The sequence below is a fragment of the Magnolia sinica genome, chromosome 1, assembly GCF_029962835.1.
Source record: "Magnolia sinica isolate HGM2019 chromosome 1, MsV1, whole genome shotgun sequence".
In the NCBI taxonomy this organism is placed as follows: domain Eukaryota; kingdom Viridiplantae; phylum Streptophyta; class Magnoliopsida; order Magnoliales; family Magnoliaceae; genus Magnolia; species Magnolia sinica.
In genome coordinates this window covers 122,302,452-122,320,967 of record NC_080573.1, presented here as the reverse complement: position 1 = coordinate 122,320,967, position 18,516 = coordinate 122,302,452, and the positions used below count along the sequence as shown (strand labels likewise).

Genomic DNA, 18,516 nt, shown 5'->3' with positions numbered 1-18,516 from the left:
AATGCTAATACGAATGCCCAACATTTCCGATTTGGAGACATTAATTTTCAAACTCGACACAAATTCGAAACAAACAAGGACTCTGCACACAAAAAAAAAAAAAAGGACTTTGCACAAAATGTCAACTGAAACCACATCTGCCTCACAAAACAAGAGAGTGTTACCTACATAATGAATGTGGCTTATTTGAGGCCCATCGGCAAATGCTTTAAACCCACTTAATAATCCATTTTCCTCCCCTTTACGAAGCATCAAACTAAGAGCTACTCCTATCACAACAAACAAGGGGACAATGGATCCCCTTGTCAAAGACCTCTTGATGCCCTGAAGAACACTTTCGTCGATCCATTCATCAAAATAGAGAAATGAGCCAATTGCAAGCATTCCTTGATCCATCCTCTTCACTTCTCTCCACATCCCAAAATCCTAATCCACATGGTCATAAGCCTTCTCAATATTTAGCTTAGACACTAAACCCCTCTTCCCCTCCTTAAGTCTCAAATCAATGCATTCATGTTCAATAAGCACACTGTCCAAAATCTCACCCCACAATAAACACACCCTTTGATACAGGACAATTAACCACTTGCTCTAAAAGCTCGAACTGTTAGAACATGCCGAATTAATCCCTTTTATCTCATAGCCCAGGCCCCAAATCCATGGGTTATGTCCTCGGCCGAACCCTCATGGGCCCTAAATCCATGGGTTCCGCCTCCTCGTGGACCCCAAATCCATGGGCTCCACCTCACACAGGCCCCAAATCCATGGGTTATGTGAGTCACCCACCACGAGTGTGCCCCTGCATCCCACAAGCCACCCCACTCGAGCCCGGTGTGAAAATGCCCACACATCACCCTGATTATCAGAAATAACCTTCGATAAAACTTTTTTGAACCTGGTAACAATGATCTTGGCTAGAATTTTATAAAGACCCCCTAAAAGGTTGATCAATCAAAAATCCTTAAGATGATCTGCTCCCTCCACCTTACGAATTAAAGCAATGAAAATAGCCTCGAGCTCTCTAGATAAGTAGCTCTGCTAAGAGCATTCGACGATGTAGTCCAAAACACCCATCTTAACCGCATGTCTGAATTTCTGAAAGAATAATAACAAGAAGCAATCTGAACCCGAGACCTTCTCCCCACACAAAGAAAATAAAACTTCTTTTACCTACCTCATCCTTTGAAATTGGATTTTCAAGAAACGAAGGATCTTTACTTGAAAACTTATTGTTCTAATAAGTTTTCACGTGAAGATCGAAAAAATCGAGAGAAAGTTGGCAAGTTGGAAATGTAGTTACTCATCTCTGGGTAGCAGATTAACCCTTCTCAAGGCGACTCTCTTTCTAATATGCCAATCTACTTTATGTCTCTCTTCAAATGCCCCAAATTAGTCTTAAGGTGGCTTGAAAGATTGAGAAGAGATTTCGTTTGGAAAGGAGCTTCAGATGCTAGAAAATTTCTTATCCTCAAACAGGAGGAGGTTTGCAAGCCTATTATAAAAAATGGGGCCAGACTTCGTGATTTGGGTGATATGAACATAGCTCTCCTTTTCTTCTTTTCTTCTCTTTTTTTTTTCTTTTTTTTTTTTTTTTTTTTGGAAGGATATGAACATAGCTCTCATTGGAAAATGGGTTTGAAGGTTCAATACGAAAGTGGGTAGACTATGGAGAGAGATCATAGCTTACAAGTATGGTATGCAAGTAGGTGAATGATTTGTGAAGAGATCATCTTTATATAGAGCTAGTATGTGGAAGGCAATTGCTTCGACAGAATATTTGGTTCATAGAGGAATTCCTTTCGTGCTAGGGAATGGTCTCCATACACAATTTAGGGTGGATATATGGTGTGGTGACAGGGTGCTTCAAGATCTTTTCCCGAGAGTAGCTTCCCTCACTCCTAACTGATTCATTTATGTGGCAGATTGTTTCAATTGGTATAGAGGTGTTGTTGTTTGGAATCTTTGCCAAATAAATATGACGGATGAAGAAATTGTTGAGTTCTCCAATTTTCTTGTGCTTTTGGAAAAGTCATGTCAGTCTTCTCTTCTAGGGGATTTGATGGTTTGGTCGGCACATAGATTGGGGAGGTTCTCTATTCGGTTGTATTTTATATTGATAAGTGAGTCAAATGGTAGCAATTTTGCCACCATTGGTTTATGGAACCCCTACTAGAGTGGCAGCCTTCGTTTGGTTGGTCAAAAGACGGTTCTCACCATTGATAATTTTCAGAGAAGAGCGCTAATTTGCACCACGTGTATGGAAGATACAGAATCAATAGATCACTTGTTCATCCATTGATCCTTTGCACAAAGTGTCGGAGCATTTCTTCGGTTTGGTTAAGACTGATTGGGTAATGCCAAAATCAGTGGAAGAGTTCCTTTGGGCTTGGCCTGGGGGAGGAGTTGGAAAAGTTGAAAAGGCTAAGTGGAAGCTGATTCTAATGGTCGTGTTTTGGGTTATTTTGGGAGGTCGAAATGGGCAGCGTTTTTGGAATGAGAGCATTGATGTAGAGGTTGGTATCAGCAAAATCAAGTTTCTTGTTATGGGTTGGGCTGGATCTGTAAATGCAAATTTGGCTTCTAGTTTTTCTGCTCTCTTATGATTTTGTTGTTTCTTTTGTATTATTTTCTCGCTTTCTATGGGTTTTTCAATAAAATGTTGTTATCTCTCAAAAAAAATCCTATCCTACAATATTCCATAGGAACCGACCTCCTAAAAAGAAAGAAAAATTTTGAAAAAAATCCTAAAAGAAACCTCGAATTTTTATCCGAAATGAAGAAGAAATCACTAAGAGATATTAAGGGGCAAGAACATACCTCTATCAAGCTCAAAAAGAGACTCAATCAATTAGAAACAACTGAATTTTTTAGCTCCACAGTCGCACTGATGTAAAAGGGGTATTTTTTTTAACTTCACTTGGGTTCCAACACTCTTGAAAATACAGCAAATAAACCTTTTTGTAAGGCCAATTGATCAACCAAAATCTCCTCTTCAATGGCTTTGTGGATCGAGGGAATAAAAAATTCGAATTTGGGGACCGTAAGGTTGCTTGCCGTCAAGTATTAGGGCCCTCTTTCGAAACCCATATGTTTTAACTTTTAAGATATTATTTAGAATGTGAGTTTTGCACATTTACAATAGTCATAAGTCCTCAAACATACACGTGGAGGCACTTTTATTGATGGTTAAGGTTGACTGACATGGGTACATGTACAACTATTCTCCATCCACAACAAGACCCACTATTTGGATGGTCTAGATAGCTCAACATGATTGCCATGTGTGAGAAGGATGGGCCCCACCACCTTTTTCCATCAACAAATGAAACAACAAGATAACAATTTCCTTTTCTGTTATAATTAGAAGCCTGAGTATGGTGTGGCAGATGCCACATAGCTCATAGCGTATGCTAAGCCCCTATAATGTACGCTACAAGGGAAAGGCATTGTTTTCACATGCTTCGTAGCATGTAGGCTATGCTAAACTACATTGCATACCCTACACACTACAGAGTGACGCTATTTAAAACATTGGCCAACACGCACGAACACACAATATCCATGCCTATATGGAAATAACTATCTACCCACAAGTACTGACAGAAAATTACAAATGGAAGAATTTCATGAAACAAAACCTGCATAATCATCAGATGAAAAAATGCTAAGAAAAAATTTACAGCCCTAACTTACCTAGAAAACGTCTTTTGTTTCAGCAGCTGTTCAATTGGAGCAAGCCCACTATCATCAACTGATTTGTCTCCTGCAGGTTCATCATTGTCACGGCCACTTTTTGATCTGTCTTCATCGCTGGAACCTCCTAGTTCCTTTTCTGCATCACTGGAACCTCCTAGTTCCTTTTCGGTGTCGCTGGAACCTCCTAGTTCCTTTCCTGTGTTGCTGGAACCTCCTAGTTCCATTGATTCAGATATTTGATTCTGTGAAATGACGATCGTGATAGGCAAAGATTAAAAAGCTAAGATATGCAACAAAAGAATGTTTCATAAAAAGGGAAGCATTCCAGAAGTCAAACAGTTTGAAACTTGACCTATGAGCATGAAACTTCTCAAGTTCCAAATCTCATTTTTCTTCAAATATACCAAGAGCAGGACATTGAAGGCTATCAAGAAAGTAAGTTTTTCATACCACATGCCAAACACATAAGATATAATAGCTAAACAGTTCTTTCGTGGCAGTATATGACAGTTAAAAATTAGAAGTCACAAAGCAGAACAAGCATCAATTCATTCATCACAATGGTATCATCTCAAAACAAAAATTAGATGGTTTTCTTTTTCTTTTTTTCTTTCTTTTTTCTTTGTTTTTTTTTTTTTTTTTTTTTTTTTTGGGACTGGCTTCAGTGCCTGAGACATTAGTAGAAAGAAAAACCAAATAACAAACTTACAGTAGGTTTTACATGAACATGGGAAGAGTAGACATAAGCAACAGAGAAATAACAATTAAAACTGGCACTACAGGCTTATCATAGGAATTTAATGAAGATATGGAGGAGAAAATAACGACAAACAAAATAATGTAAACCAACCTCAAAATCTAAGAAAAGGTCACCGTGAATAAAAGATTCACTTGGACTGTTTCTCCATTCAAGGCAGACTGTTGCAATATTCTCTTCTACCTCCGTTTGAAAGTGCATGTTTCATTAAGACAATTCGACCGCATTGGAACCCACCCACGGACTGTGCGATGTGCGCAATTTGAATCAAGTGCAAAAGATGTTTAACTTGGTAAGCTGCACACAGCAGTTAGATTACTCCCTTTATAATAGTTTTCCATGTTCCGAATATTTGTGAAAACAGGATTATCTTATCCAAAGAGCTGGGACAAGGCTATAATAGTAATTATGATGATAATGATTAGTTTATGTTTATCTCTTGAAAGTCTCACATTATTTCAAGCATTGACGAGGTTTAGTCCCACACAAAGACTTGGATGTTATCTTCCATACAAGTTAAGCTGAGATGAAAATGCACCCTAAAAGTTTCAACAGAAATCAAGAAATATTTTTCTATAAAAGGACCATTGATACAACGAGTCCCAAAGCAAGAGGTATAGTAACACTGCATTCAATTACAACTTGCAGTGGTACCCATGTTGACCGAACAAAACAACCCTGTTGCTGGTGCATCAGCTTTTATATAGTTATCGTGTCTAACAAAGTGCATAATACCCAGCTCGACACATTTCCATGTGCAAGTAACAGAGTTATCAAGAAACACCATGCCGGACATGATGGATCATGTTTAGACTTTCATGATTATGATTTAAAACAGACTAATTTATCCTTTTACTTCTCCTTTGTACCATTTATTTAAAATATATGTATATGTATATATTTATTGGATATAACATCCATGTTCTTGTTCATACCAAACACGAACAGAAATTAGATAATGAATTACTCCATATTATCATTTAAGCATGTGCTCAGTCTGCCAGTCCATATCATGCATACATGTCCAACCTACACAGGTAACCAAAAGTTAGCTCATGTTGTTGCTCGGCTTAGACTTCAGGGGACATTTGGGCACTTGAGCAATGAGCATTTTATCCTTCAATTTATCATGTGGAATTTGTTTACTACCAGTTGAAGAAGGGAAGCATTCACCTCAGAAATATGCTAAGTGGGGAAAAAGAAGAAGAAGAAGAAGAAGAAGAAGAAAGAAATAAAATAGCTAAACATACAAATACAAATAAGTATTGGTCCAAAAACTGCAAGAGAAGGCATGTTGAATTTTGAATATTGATGCAACAACTGTGAAGGCATTGGCATTTCAATCTACATGGAAGAAACTGATTAAATGAGTCCATAGGTAGAAAACCAAATTGAGCAACAAAACCATCAAAATCATTATCTTCAAAGAAGAAATGGATGGTATGATAATAACAAGTCCCAATCACTGCAGATTACCACCATTTACTTGACAAGGATCACATAAAAGATCATATGTAACAAAAACAGCAGAAAACTTACATCAGAACTGCCGTTAGGTAACTCATAACTGGCCTCTCGCACCATCTCTATTCATCATGCACAAACCACACACACACACACACAAAAAAAAAAAAGTTAATTACAAGGCATGGCAAACTGTTAAGTCCTCTGTTCAACATGAATCTATTACAGATAAGTACTTCAAGGATACATGGGGATGGGAAAAGGTGTGTTTTTATAATTGATGAATCTTTGATGTCATATGCTATTACTGTCCTCCATTACAAAATATAAAGCCAATTTCAGCACTAATATAATACCTACCAAATGGAAAACACAAAGCAAGAGAAAACAAGAAAGTTGGAGATCAAGCTGTATTGATCCCCACTTTATGAAGCTAAAACAATGCTCTGTCGAGCATAATCCAAGGAAGAAATTATTAAGCCTCTCACAATTTCAGAAGCCCAATAGTATCGGACGGGAGGGCTCCTCCTCGAATGCTTCAGCATAACCCATATTTAAAAAAATAAATAAATAAATAAATCCATGGTAAACATAAATTAGAAAACAATAATATCCTAACAGAAATAAAACACTTCTTAATAGGACAATATCTTAATCAGATCAAGAGAGAATGAAGGGAAAACAAGTTGGAATAGGAAACTTCCAAACTTATGTGAGGGAAAATTGGGGGTCATATGGCACCCCTCGTGCAGGCTTGGATTCGTACAAGCTATACTTACGGTGGGGACTACTCCGGACCACATGGGCATGATCTACTCCAAACATTTTCTTATCCATGCTTGTAAACTCCAAGATTACACACTCCGTCTCTTCATCCAACAACCATGGCCCATGGATCCATAATGGTATGGAACTCGTGATGCAAGTTCTCACATAAACACCATCATCTTGATAAATCCACGTCCACCATGATGGACCTCAAGGTATTTATAACATATGTACTGATTCTCTCATCAAAACTATAAGTGTATATGGGCCGTCTCATGTAAACAATGATAATCATTTGAAATACGGAACCTTCCATCATAACCAATCCAAGGCAATATCCATAAGATAGAACGAATGAGAGAACGAGAGAAGAAAAGAACATAATAGGTTTTAAAAGCCTAGAAGGGTAATGTTGTCATTTTAAATTGCTGGTCGGAATATTTTCACCAATATTCATCCAAAAATTTAAAGGAAAATCACTTACCGCATTTAGCAATAAGTGATAAGTGGAGGGTAGTAGCTAGGGAAAAAAAACACGAATGTTCGATGAAAATTAAAATTAAATACTTAATTTTTTGTATCTACCAAATAGATGAGGGAACCTTGATGAGGACATCACATCACGTACACCTTAGGGCACATATCAGAGGAGGTGGCGGGCCCAAATCTCTCTATGGCTAGGCACGTATCCGTGTTGAATACCCCATAGTGCATGTACGAGCATCTAGAAGACCCCACACTGGGAAGATGCACATGGGTTGCTTTAAGGAGTGATTTGGACCATTGCATTTGAGGGACGCGACGATCGGACCGTTGGATCTCATGGGGTTACATGATCGGAGCATTGATCATGGACCCTTTTTGTCATCATAGGACATAAATGTTTTATATGTTTTTTTCTTAGGCTAGAGTTATTATGATTCAAAGACATAAAGCAGGGACTATTTTGTAATTTTCTAAAGTTCTTGAGACTATTGGGGGGGGGGGGTTGGTGTTTGAAGCTCCCTAATGGTGGATTTCTCTCAAAAAATCTTTGTTTCTTTTTCTTCATGTGATGTGAAGACTTGTTCCATGCAATTTAGAACAAAGATCAGTGCGATGCCCATCTTCAATCAGAGGAGTGCGAAGCTTCCAGTTAGCCACTTTTGAATATTCCTTCTTCGTTTGAGGAATTTCATTGAAATCTCTTTTGTTCTTCACCCAAACCATCCAAAACCTTTCCGAACTCTTTCATTTCTTCATTAGCCTCTCCATCAAAACCCCACAATTTCGGACCAAACCCAAGCCGACCGGACACCACATGTGTGACCGTACGGCCACACGTACGAGCCCCACAACTAGTTTGTATGGCCCACTTTTTCCTTCTCCCTTTGCATCTTTGATCCTTCCTTCCAAACCCCCATCATCACTTGTCCAAAACCCTAACCCTAACCCAAAATCCCAAATCCCCAAACCCTAGATCTTTAAATCCTTCAATTAACCTAAAATCCCTAATTCTCCTACATCCAAAACCCTAATCCTCATCTCATAATACCTAAATCCTTTAATCCCTTCATCCAATTTCCCAATTTAACCCTAATTTCACCATTTTCCCCACACTTCCCTAAGCCTAGCTTCGCCCACACCCAAATCTAGTAAACCCTAGGTAGTATTAGACATTCCCATTTACAATAGACCTAACCCTATACTATTTGGGTGTCTCTACATCCATTAGATTCTAGTTTTTCATGTTTAATGGTCTTGTAGTACGATGCGTGGCAACTCAGGCTTAAACTATGTATGCTTTCCTCTTAGAATCTTGATATTTGTGATGGTGTTAGCAAGATTTGTGGTTTTTTATTAATTAATTTGATTTTGTTGGTTGATCTCTCACATTATTTGAGTTCATGCATTGGTCCTACATCAAACCTCAGGAGAGCCGAATCCAACTATCATCCATGTACAATCCATCCATACTAGATCTGATCAACTTCTTTCCCTATTTTTCCTTTTTATTCCCTCTCATCATTCCTTAAGTCCCATAGGTTTGATCTTGTAGAATCAGACTCATTTTCTCATCGATCTAGTACACAATAAAATAATCTAGATTTAGTCTTAGACTATTTTCTATTGAATCCAAGATGGTGCCAAAGGGAGTGACAATGCCATATGCGAAAAGGACGAGACTCATAGAATGGCAGAGACGAGTAGAGCTTTTACACATTTTCATTAATCCATCTTTTGTCCCTTCTAGGCGATCGAAAAATAAAGAAATGGTTGATATATTCAATATAATTACATATTTACAAGTTGACTCATGCCATAAATAAACTCAGACACTCAAGAAATCTGTTGGACAAGCTGACTCACATCTCTTACAGCCTATACACCAAATCCAACATGGTTAGTGATAGAGTGAATAGATCTGTCATTTCTTAAACTCTCTTTTTTTATTCAAAATCATGGTGTAACATCTATTTTACAATTTTTAATAATTTTTAAATTTCATACTATTTGGTATATACAAAAAAAATTAAGCACTTAATTTTAATTTTCACTCAACGTCTATGGGTTTCTTTCAACTACCAGCCCTCAACTTATCACTTATCGCCAGTGTCGTCATGTGCAACCGCATATGTGCATAACTATATGCAAATCACATATGCGATCATGGCACATGCGATCGCATGTGCCATATGCAAAAGTATGCAATCGCATAAATTGGCACATTAAATTTTTTTATTTTATTTTTGCAAAAGCAAAAAAAAAAACAACTTTTTGCCCATAAAAAGGCTTCCAAACCTCTTCCATTTGCAATATTCTCACCCCAAAACTCTCTTACTACCTTCTCTTACATTTCTTAATTCCAAGTGCTCTCTCTCTCTCTCTCTCTCTCTCTCTCTCTCTCTCTCTCTCTCTCTCTCTACATTCCCTCTTTCTTGGAAGTTGGAAGATCAAGATTCAAGCACTTTCAAGTTTCAAGGAAGATAGCTTGTTGATTTTCTACAATAATAAATAAATAGCTTGTTGATTTTGTTGTTACTTCGTACTTGTTAACTATATTGTTGAATGTTGATGACTTGATGTTTAATTGATTTTATTTCTCTCAAACGTATTTTAAATATAAAAAATTAGTTATCTATTAACTTAGGAAAGTTCCCCTTAGTTTCTTTTTTTTTCCATTTTTTTAATTTTTTTCCTATTTTTTTATCTTTTTAATTTTTCAAAAAAAAAAAAAAAAATTTGTGGTCGCATATGTGATCGTGCGATCACATGTGCACATAAGCATATGCGATCGCACATGATCGCATATACGATTCGACAACATTGCTTATCGCTAAATGCGGTATATGATTTTCCCTTAAATTTTTAGATGAATGTTGACAAAAAATATTCCTACCAACAATTTAAAATGACAACATTGCCCTTTCAGGCTTTCAAAACCTATAACATTCTCTCATCCGTTCCATCTTATGGATATTGCCTTTTCATTGATGGTTTTAGATTGTGTGGATGGGCCATAATGGAAGGTTTTATATTTTTATCCGTTATCATTGTTTACATGAGATGGGCAATATACATTTATAATTTTGATGAAATGATCATTACACATATTATAAATACCTTGAGGTCCATCATAGTAGGCCCGGATTCACCGAGATGATGGTGTTTATGTAAGATCTCACATCACAAGTTCCATACCATCTATATGGATCCATGTGCCATGGTTGTCGAATGAAGAGATGACGTGTGTAACCTTAGAGTTTGTAAGAAGAGAATGGTCGAATGGGATCACTCTCACGTGGTCTAGAGTAGAGCCCACCATACGTACGGCACATATGAACCCAAGCTTGAGCAAGGGGTGCCATACAGCACCCCTTTCCCCCTCACACAAGTCACTTTGGAAGTTTCTTAGTCCAACTTATTTTCCCTTGATTCTCTCTCACTTCATCCAATTAGGATATTTACCTATTGAGAAGTGTCTTACTTATCTTTGAATAATATGGTTTCCTAATTCATGTTTGTCATGGATTTTTCCAAACATACAGGATCTATGTGCGGCCCACTTGAGTTAACGAAAATCCAACCCATCCTTATGCGTGTACTCATGTGTCATAGCGTCACCATGTGGGCCCACTTAAAACTATTTTGTGGGGCCACTTGGTACGTGATGTGTGAGTCATGTGGGCCATGTCTAGATCTGATGGAGGGTGGACCCCACACCCCTGGCCCCCTTTTGAAGGTGAGTCATGTAGGCCATGTCTAGTCATGTGGGCCCACTTAAACTATTTTGTGGGGCCACTTGTTTTGAACGTGCAAATGTCTTGCGCACGCCCTTGTTGGACATTGCTAAAGAAATGGATTGCGGCCCACTTTTGACCCACTTATTGCGATCTAAACTAAATTGTTGATCTTACATCTTGTAGTACTCATCGATACCTTCGTAATGAGTAGTCACACGACCCAAACGGACATCGGATGGGTAAGATCTAGCTGGAACAAGTTGGGTTATCCAGGTGCATCCGACCTACAATCCTAGGTGACTTCAACTGACTTGTGGCCCACTTTTCGCAAATCTAATAGTCCCCTTTGAGACACCTAAGCCAATAGAATTGTAGTTGCCGACATCACCTTCGAAACATGGGGTTGTTTTGCTTGATCGGAGTTCAAACCGCAAAGTTATTGGATGGATAAGATTGACTCTCCGTTGAGCAAGCAACGGCCTACATTGGGTGGGCCATATCTTATGATCCAATGATTTATTTGTGATGAAATTTTATCTGAGTGCTCTTTAGGACGTGCACATGGGATTGGACAAGTCAAATCAGCTTACAGATCTGTCCATAGAAATCCAGGACTGTCCATTGTTAAAAGTTGCCTAGAAACTGACTTTTTTATCATATATAAATTCGGATTGGGCCCAAACTTGATCCCTGGCCCAATGTGCACATCCTAGAATCATCCGTCAACTCATATTAGTCTATGGAGCGCTCGATCATGGAGATTCAACCAGATCAATCCATGGACCTACCTTGATTATCTTTGGCCAATTGATTCACGTTGCTTTGATGATCATGTGCATATGTGTTTTGATCCCTGATTGATCTACGATTGGTGACCACACGTGTGGCATATGTAGGGCTCGCCCACCCTTGGGTGATGGCGCGACACATCCAGCCCATGATAGTCGTATGGAACCCTCGTTTCTATAAGCCTACCCATGCAATCATGTAAGCAGCTTGTATTGTCAGATTTCCATCCAATCACCCATTTACAAGCTTGACCACGCTAGGCAAATCAATGGATTGATGGTCTGGCCCTGGACACTGCGTGATGTAGTCATTTGATCAACCTGTTTTTCTCTCTAGCAAGCCATGTATTATGACACAATAGCGGCAAATATGACAATCTGCTAATTTTTAGACTTTTGTGGTTTGTGTTTAACAAACAATTTTGTGTAAAAAGTGCTTATTTTCATATGTCAAGACTTTTTTCAAACAAATTTTTTAGTACTTGTAAGTACTAAAATTCAACACACTAAGATTTTAGCACTTAATTTAATTTCCAAGAGATGTGGGGCCTGGGCTATGAGAGAGGAATTAATTTGTCATGCTCTAAAAGTTCGAGCTTTTAGAGCAAGTGGTTAATTGTCCTGCATCATAAGTCCTATGGCTTTCTTGATGAACTCAAGTGTCAAATTTGCTATCTATTTATGTGACTATTTTTCCTTCGTACAAGCAATTGCATGCATTGACTATGTCATTTGCTAATGCTACCACAACATAAATATAAATGTGTTTCATATTGCTTCTGCGGAACTCAATATTTAAGATTTAATCACACAAATGTAAATGCAAGAAATTGTACTTGTGTGCTTTTCTTTTCCAATTGGGTAAACGCATGTACAAAGTTTTGTTGTTTTTGAAGGCGTAATTTTACTAAGAAACGGCCGAAGCCAAAAGAATTACAAATCAGACCAAGAAAGAGGAAACACAAAACTTTCATCTAATACGTTTGAAGTTACCACCCACTCCATTTTACATTTAATTTTACCCTATTGAACACCACCGAGACCTTCCCACCCTGATTCATAAAACAGCAACTATACCTTTTCCTCCCATATAAACCACAAACAGGCCAACATCGTCATCCTATAAATTACCTTGCCAACCTTACCCACACCACCTCCATGCAATGCTAAAATATATATATATATATATATATATATATATATATATATATATATATATATATATATATATATATATATATATATCCTTGTTACATCCAACATTACCCATGACACCACAAACAAATGCAAGAAGCTATCCCAAATTCCTTAGACAAATGGGCAATGGATACAGAGATGATCTACTGTCTCTTCATTTTGAAGGCACATTACACAAACAATCGAGAGCACCATCCCTCTTTTGTGAAAATTGTCAACTGAAAGCACCTTATTTCTTCCCGCAAGCCACACCAAAGCCGCAACCTTGGGTGAAACACCATAGCACCAAACCAAAGTTATAGGGCTATAGTGACCTCCTCTTGAAGACACTTAGTACTACACCATGCCGTCACTGAGAAACACTCGGCTTTCCCTTTGGTCCACACCAACTCATCCTTTGCTCCCAACAAGAGTTTTACACTGCACAATAACTCCAAAAGCCTAACCAAATCTTCCATCTCTTCATCGAACAAATTCCTATGATATGGGGGGTACCTAACTCACATCTTTTCTTGAAATGGAGAAACAACGAGCCATGTATACTCCATAAACTTCCCACCTCAACATTGCTATTGATTTCCATACCACTAAAACCCTATCGAAAGATGCATCCCTTGTCCAGCACCACCCTTCTTGAACCCATACTTCCTTTCTATCACCTCTCCATAGATTTCCTTTTTCCGCCCCAAACCTCCAAATCTATTTCCCTAAAAGAGCTTGGTTCATTTATTCTAGCTTCTAAAGCCCCGCTCCTCCTTCCTCAAATGGTTAACATACCTCTTCCAATTCTATTAGATGATACTAAAGTTTTTCTTCTATCTCTTGCCATAAAAAATCACACCCCAATTTGTCCAACCTATCCAATACTAATTTCAGATATCTAAAGAGGGACATGAAATAAATCAGAAGATTAGACATAGTCAATTTTATAAGCGTCAACCTTCCACCCATGGAAAGATATTTACCTTTCCATATCGAAAGCGTACCTTCAAATCTTTCAATTACTTTTCCTATGCAAAGTGGAAGCCCAAGGTCGGTAAATGGAAATGGACTTGCATAGAAACCGAATGCTTAATTACCTACTTCAATCCTACAACTGCCTCGCAACACATAATGATTTTCCTTAAATTATCCACATTACTTTTATATGCCTCACAAAAAAAGGATAGTGTCATCCACATACTGAATATGAGAAACTTGAAAATCCGACTTATCCACCCTAAAACATCGATAAGACATACTTCCACACACCTCAATCTTACATCTTACTCAAAGCCTCTGCTGCCGCCACAAACAAATGTGGAGACAAAGGATCCCCTTGCTGCAAGCCTCTAGTTCCTCTAAAATTGCCCTTTTGAGATCCATTTACCAAAACTGAAAATTTTGCCGATTTCACACACATCTATACCTAATTCCTCCATAATTGTCTACATCCTATTAGATCAAGCATGTAATCTAGAAAATCATACTCCATATGATCATATGCCTTTTATATATCAAGCTTGCAAACTACTTCCATTCTTCCCTTCCCTATAAGGTGCATTGATGCATTCGTGAGCAATCAAGGCATTGTCCGTAATCTTACCTTCCCACTATAAATGCCCCTAGAATTTTAGAATCACACCTACCATAACCTTTAGAAATCTAGAAACCAATATTTTTGTTAGAATTTTATAAGAGCACCTTCGTGAACCAATCAACTTGAAGTCTGCCAATTACTCAACTTCTTCCTTTTCGGGATTAGAGCAATGAAAGTAGCATCGACTTCTATTAAAATGTGCCCGCATTTGAAATTTTTGTCAGTGAAGCCTATGAAATAATTTTTTACTATCTCCCAAATTTTCTAAATAAGACTGATAGAAAATCCATCCACTCCAAGTGCCCTTTCACTTCCTAAATCTTCCACCACTACCTTAATTTCTTCTTCAGAGATGGTTTTTCCAAAAATTCAGCCTCCTTGAGATCAGGTTAAAAAAGTAAGTTGTCAAGTCTCGGCCTTTCCCAACTTCTTTAGAAAGATGATTCTTATAAAAGTTAACAATTGCAGCACACACACATTTGACTTATCCTCGCCAACTATTGCCACACTTGAGATCTTGTTAGTTCTAGTTCAGGTGCTTGCCATTGTGTGAAAATATTTTATATATTTGCCCCCTTCTTTGAGCCAGGCTTGCCTCAATCGTTGCTTTCATTTGATTTCTTCTTCCCTAAGCCTCACATTGTACAAAGTTAATAAAACTAATTCCAAATAGAAAAGTACCCTCCAAATGATTGAGAGCATTGCCTAATTACTCCATAAAATGCGACCCACCCCTATTGGGCCTAGATTGTCAAAGAAGCTCTCATCATTTTAATTTTATTTATTTTTTAAAGGTGAGCTCTCGTTTGAGCTTAAAAACTCCCAATGGGGAGGCTAACAACTTACCTTGTCCCTTTCCTTCTTCCTTCTATAAGTTCAGCCCACCCTCTTAAGTTCGTCAGTATCGACCTTTGCAAATTCATTTCAAAAACAGTGCCCAAGAGATAAGCCTACCTCTTATTTTCTCCACTGCTACTTTCAAGCTTCTATCTCTAAAAACCCTATTAATCCGCTCCTTCAAATAAACAAAAGGACAGCCAATTGAATTCAAGATTTCAAAGAATCCAACACCTAGGGAAATAAAGACCAACCACCCGAGCCCGCAAGAGTCTCCCAGTGACTTTGGCATACACCAAGCAACACAAAACAAACCAAAGAAACTAATCCACATTCCTAACTGCCCGGGAACTGATAAACGTTAGTTTTTTTTTTTTTTTAATTTGCTTACGCCGCAGTGGTCCACTGATGCCAATTTTTTAAATAGCTTACATCACATAATGTGTAGCTTACAGTACATAGCTAGAGCCTTCATGCTACATAGCTCATGAAAATAGCTTAAGCCACTTGTAACATTTACTACACGCTGATTTGCACACCTACATGCTACATAGCCTACATTACATGTAGCTTACAATACATGTTAATTTTCACTAAACATTAAAATTCATCAATGTTTTAATGATCTGTTACATTTAACTATTTTTAATAAACACTAGTAAACGCTTTCAATGACTTTAGTAAAAAAAAAAAAAGCATTCAATCAGTTTTATTGCTATTTCTTTATCTTTATACTTAATCTTTGCACTATTTTTCAATTATTTTAGGATGTGTTTGGTTGCACTAAATATCATGTTTCATGATCTTTGATGCAACCATGTGCAACCTTAATTAAAAATCAAGAAGTAGTGTGTAGCTTAGGAAACACACTACCGTAGCTTATGCCTCGCACTTCGAAGGGTTAATGCAACATAACACACTATTCGCCATATAAAACATTGACTAACACCATTATCTCTTACACATAACATAACACAACAGTTTGGAGCCCTTTTTTCCCATTGTGGATATAAACATTTGTTGACACTTTGACCCTTTCCAATCCCATAAAGTAAAACTTTCTTTTCAAGACCACCTCTTTGACTCTCTCCCATCCTCTAAAATAAACGCATGAGAGAAAGAAAGGAAGGAAGGAAGGAAGAAAAACAATTTCACTGAGAACACACCTAAAGACTCCCAAATCCAAACTCTCCCATTGCTCCCTCCATTAGCAGTAACCTAGAACCACACACCACCTAAACAACCTCCCAACTTAGAACAACAAATCTCCCGAACACCCTCCAAAGAGCTAGGAGCTGAGCTAGACTTGCTGTTTGTGATGGTGACCTTTGGGCCAAGGGCTGCCTACGAAAGAGGGACATTGACTCAGTTCAAGCCAGTGAGGAACACAAGGAGCCGAGGATGGTAACAATAAGTCTCGTAAATTCAATGTAATGCCATGTGGCAATGAGGCCAAGCAACTTGGATGAGATTTTTTTTTTTAATGAATACTTGGACAGGAGTTGATGTACATTACAACTTCATGGTCACCTTAGGTGTGGACTTCTTGAAAGAGGTGAAGGCAATTCCAATGCCCTTCTTTGGGTGGTGAGCATCAAGAGTGAAGACTTCCATGCATGATCCCTGTGGCGCGGAAGGGGAAGTTAAAAGATTGGGATGATCTCAGCCTTGCAACCAATCAAGGGTGACAAGGAGAATGAGACCACTCATGTGGCAAAAGAAAATAAGGGGAGCATGCCCAACCATACAAAGGAAAGGTTGGTCCATGACTCAATGGGTTAGCTCACGAAGGAAAGACAATGCAATGTGGTAGTTCAATGAATCGATACGGAAGATTATCAGCAAGAGGTTGACAAGGCGTCAACATGGATGGACACTGCACCAGGCAAACAATCCCATAAGGCTAGTCCATGGACTTAGCCAACTTTGGCTCTTCTTATAGATTAAGATGCTCATGAATAATGCATAAAGACTTTCATAGTAGGATACAAGTGTGTAGAGAATTGTAGAGAATTTAAAAGAATAGTATAAGTATGTAGAGTAGCATAAACATCTCTAGAAGTTTCCAGAGTTCTTTAATGGGGTATTGTATAGAGAGTTTAGTAAGTAGAGTCATCCAAAAGGCTTCAATATATATATATATATATATATATATATATATATATATATATAAGGGCACCAAAAACATTGCGTATCTCCCCATGTATGTAAAATCGGTCATCCAAGGGCCAACATATCAAGAAAAGGAAAAAACCAAAATCAATCAAAGAAACCCTAGTTTCGAAATTAGGCAGTGCAATGAAGAAGACAAGAAAGAGAAAGAGACGTACTCTGATCGGATTGAGGAGGGGGATGAGTTAGGGCTTTGGTAAAGAGAGAAGGGAGGAAGCGGGTGGCGCCGTTGGCGAGCTTCGACAGCCAGCCATCACGCCTCTCGCCGGTGGCGGGTGGAAGGGGAGGCCGGTCGTAGGGAGTCGCGGGCGGCCTCCGGTAGGGCCGCCTCCGGAACTTCCCGCCGGCGCCGGGTCCTCCGTCACCGTAGAGTGAGGCCGGTGCTGGTGCTGCTTCTTCTCTCTCCATTTCGCTTCCTCTTCCTTCCCGGAGAAAGCGATAGCGATCTCTGCCTCAGCCCCCTTTTGTAAATGACAAAGCGGCTTTTTAGATTTTACGGAGGCAGTTGGAATTTGGAGAACGCACGTTTTCTTCCTGCCTCTTTGTAGGGCCCACCATCTATTTGGGTCAGTGGGTCCCTCCTTCAGGATAATCCTAACCTTCTGATCAAGACTGCGGGCTTTAGAATGTAGACGAATGGTATTTTGTGTCCAGATGTGGATGGACCGTGCGACAAACATCCTAACCGTTGGATTTGGATTTCCGGCTTCCGGCCAATGAATGGGTGGTTAAGTAGAGGAATACGGATTCGGATTGCGTACTGAGTAACTCAGTACCCTAAGCGTACTGAGTAAACTCTGTGGGGCCCACCTTCATTCATGCATTTTATCCAACCGGTTCATGCATTTTAACACATAATTTTAGAACTTTAACCAAAAAATGAAGCCTATTACAAGATCAAATGGACCACACCAACGTAAACAGTGTGAATTGAACTTCTACCGTTGAAAAGTTCTTGGGGACCACAGAAGTTTTAGATCAAGTTGATATTTGTTTTTTTCCCTTCATCCATATCTGTTTGACCTTATGAACAGG

General features: G+C 38.5%; 1 protein-coding gene across 3 annotated transcripts in view; it reads right to left on the bottom strand.

The window, feature by feature from the left end:
• Positions 1-17,978, bottom strand: part of LOC131256549 (nuclear pore complex protein NUP1) — a 45,169-nt gene extending 27,191 nt beyond the window's left edge. For 2 of the 3 annotated variants that reach the window (XM_058257419.1, XM_058257428.1), the window contains exons 1-3: positions 17,640-17,978; positions 5,993-6,039; positions 3,694-3,938 (exon numbers count right to left, since the gene is read on the bottom strand). In XM_058257419.1, the coding sequence (XP_058113402.1) occupies positions 3,694-3,938; positions 5,993-6,039; positions 17,640-17,889 (542 nt within the window). In that variant the 5' untranslated portion in view covers positions 17,890-17,978. The remainder of the gene's footprint in view (positions 1-3,693; positions 3,939-5,992; positions 6,040-17,639) is intronic. The other variant, XM_058257411.1, reaches the window with a different exon arrangement.
• Between the last annotated feature and the right edge of the window lie 538 nt (positions 17,979-18,516).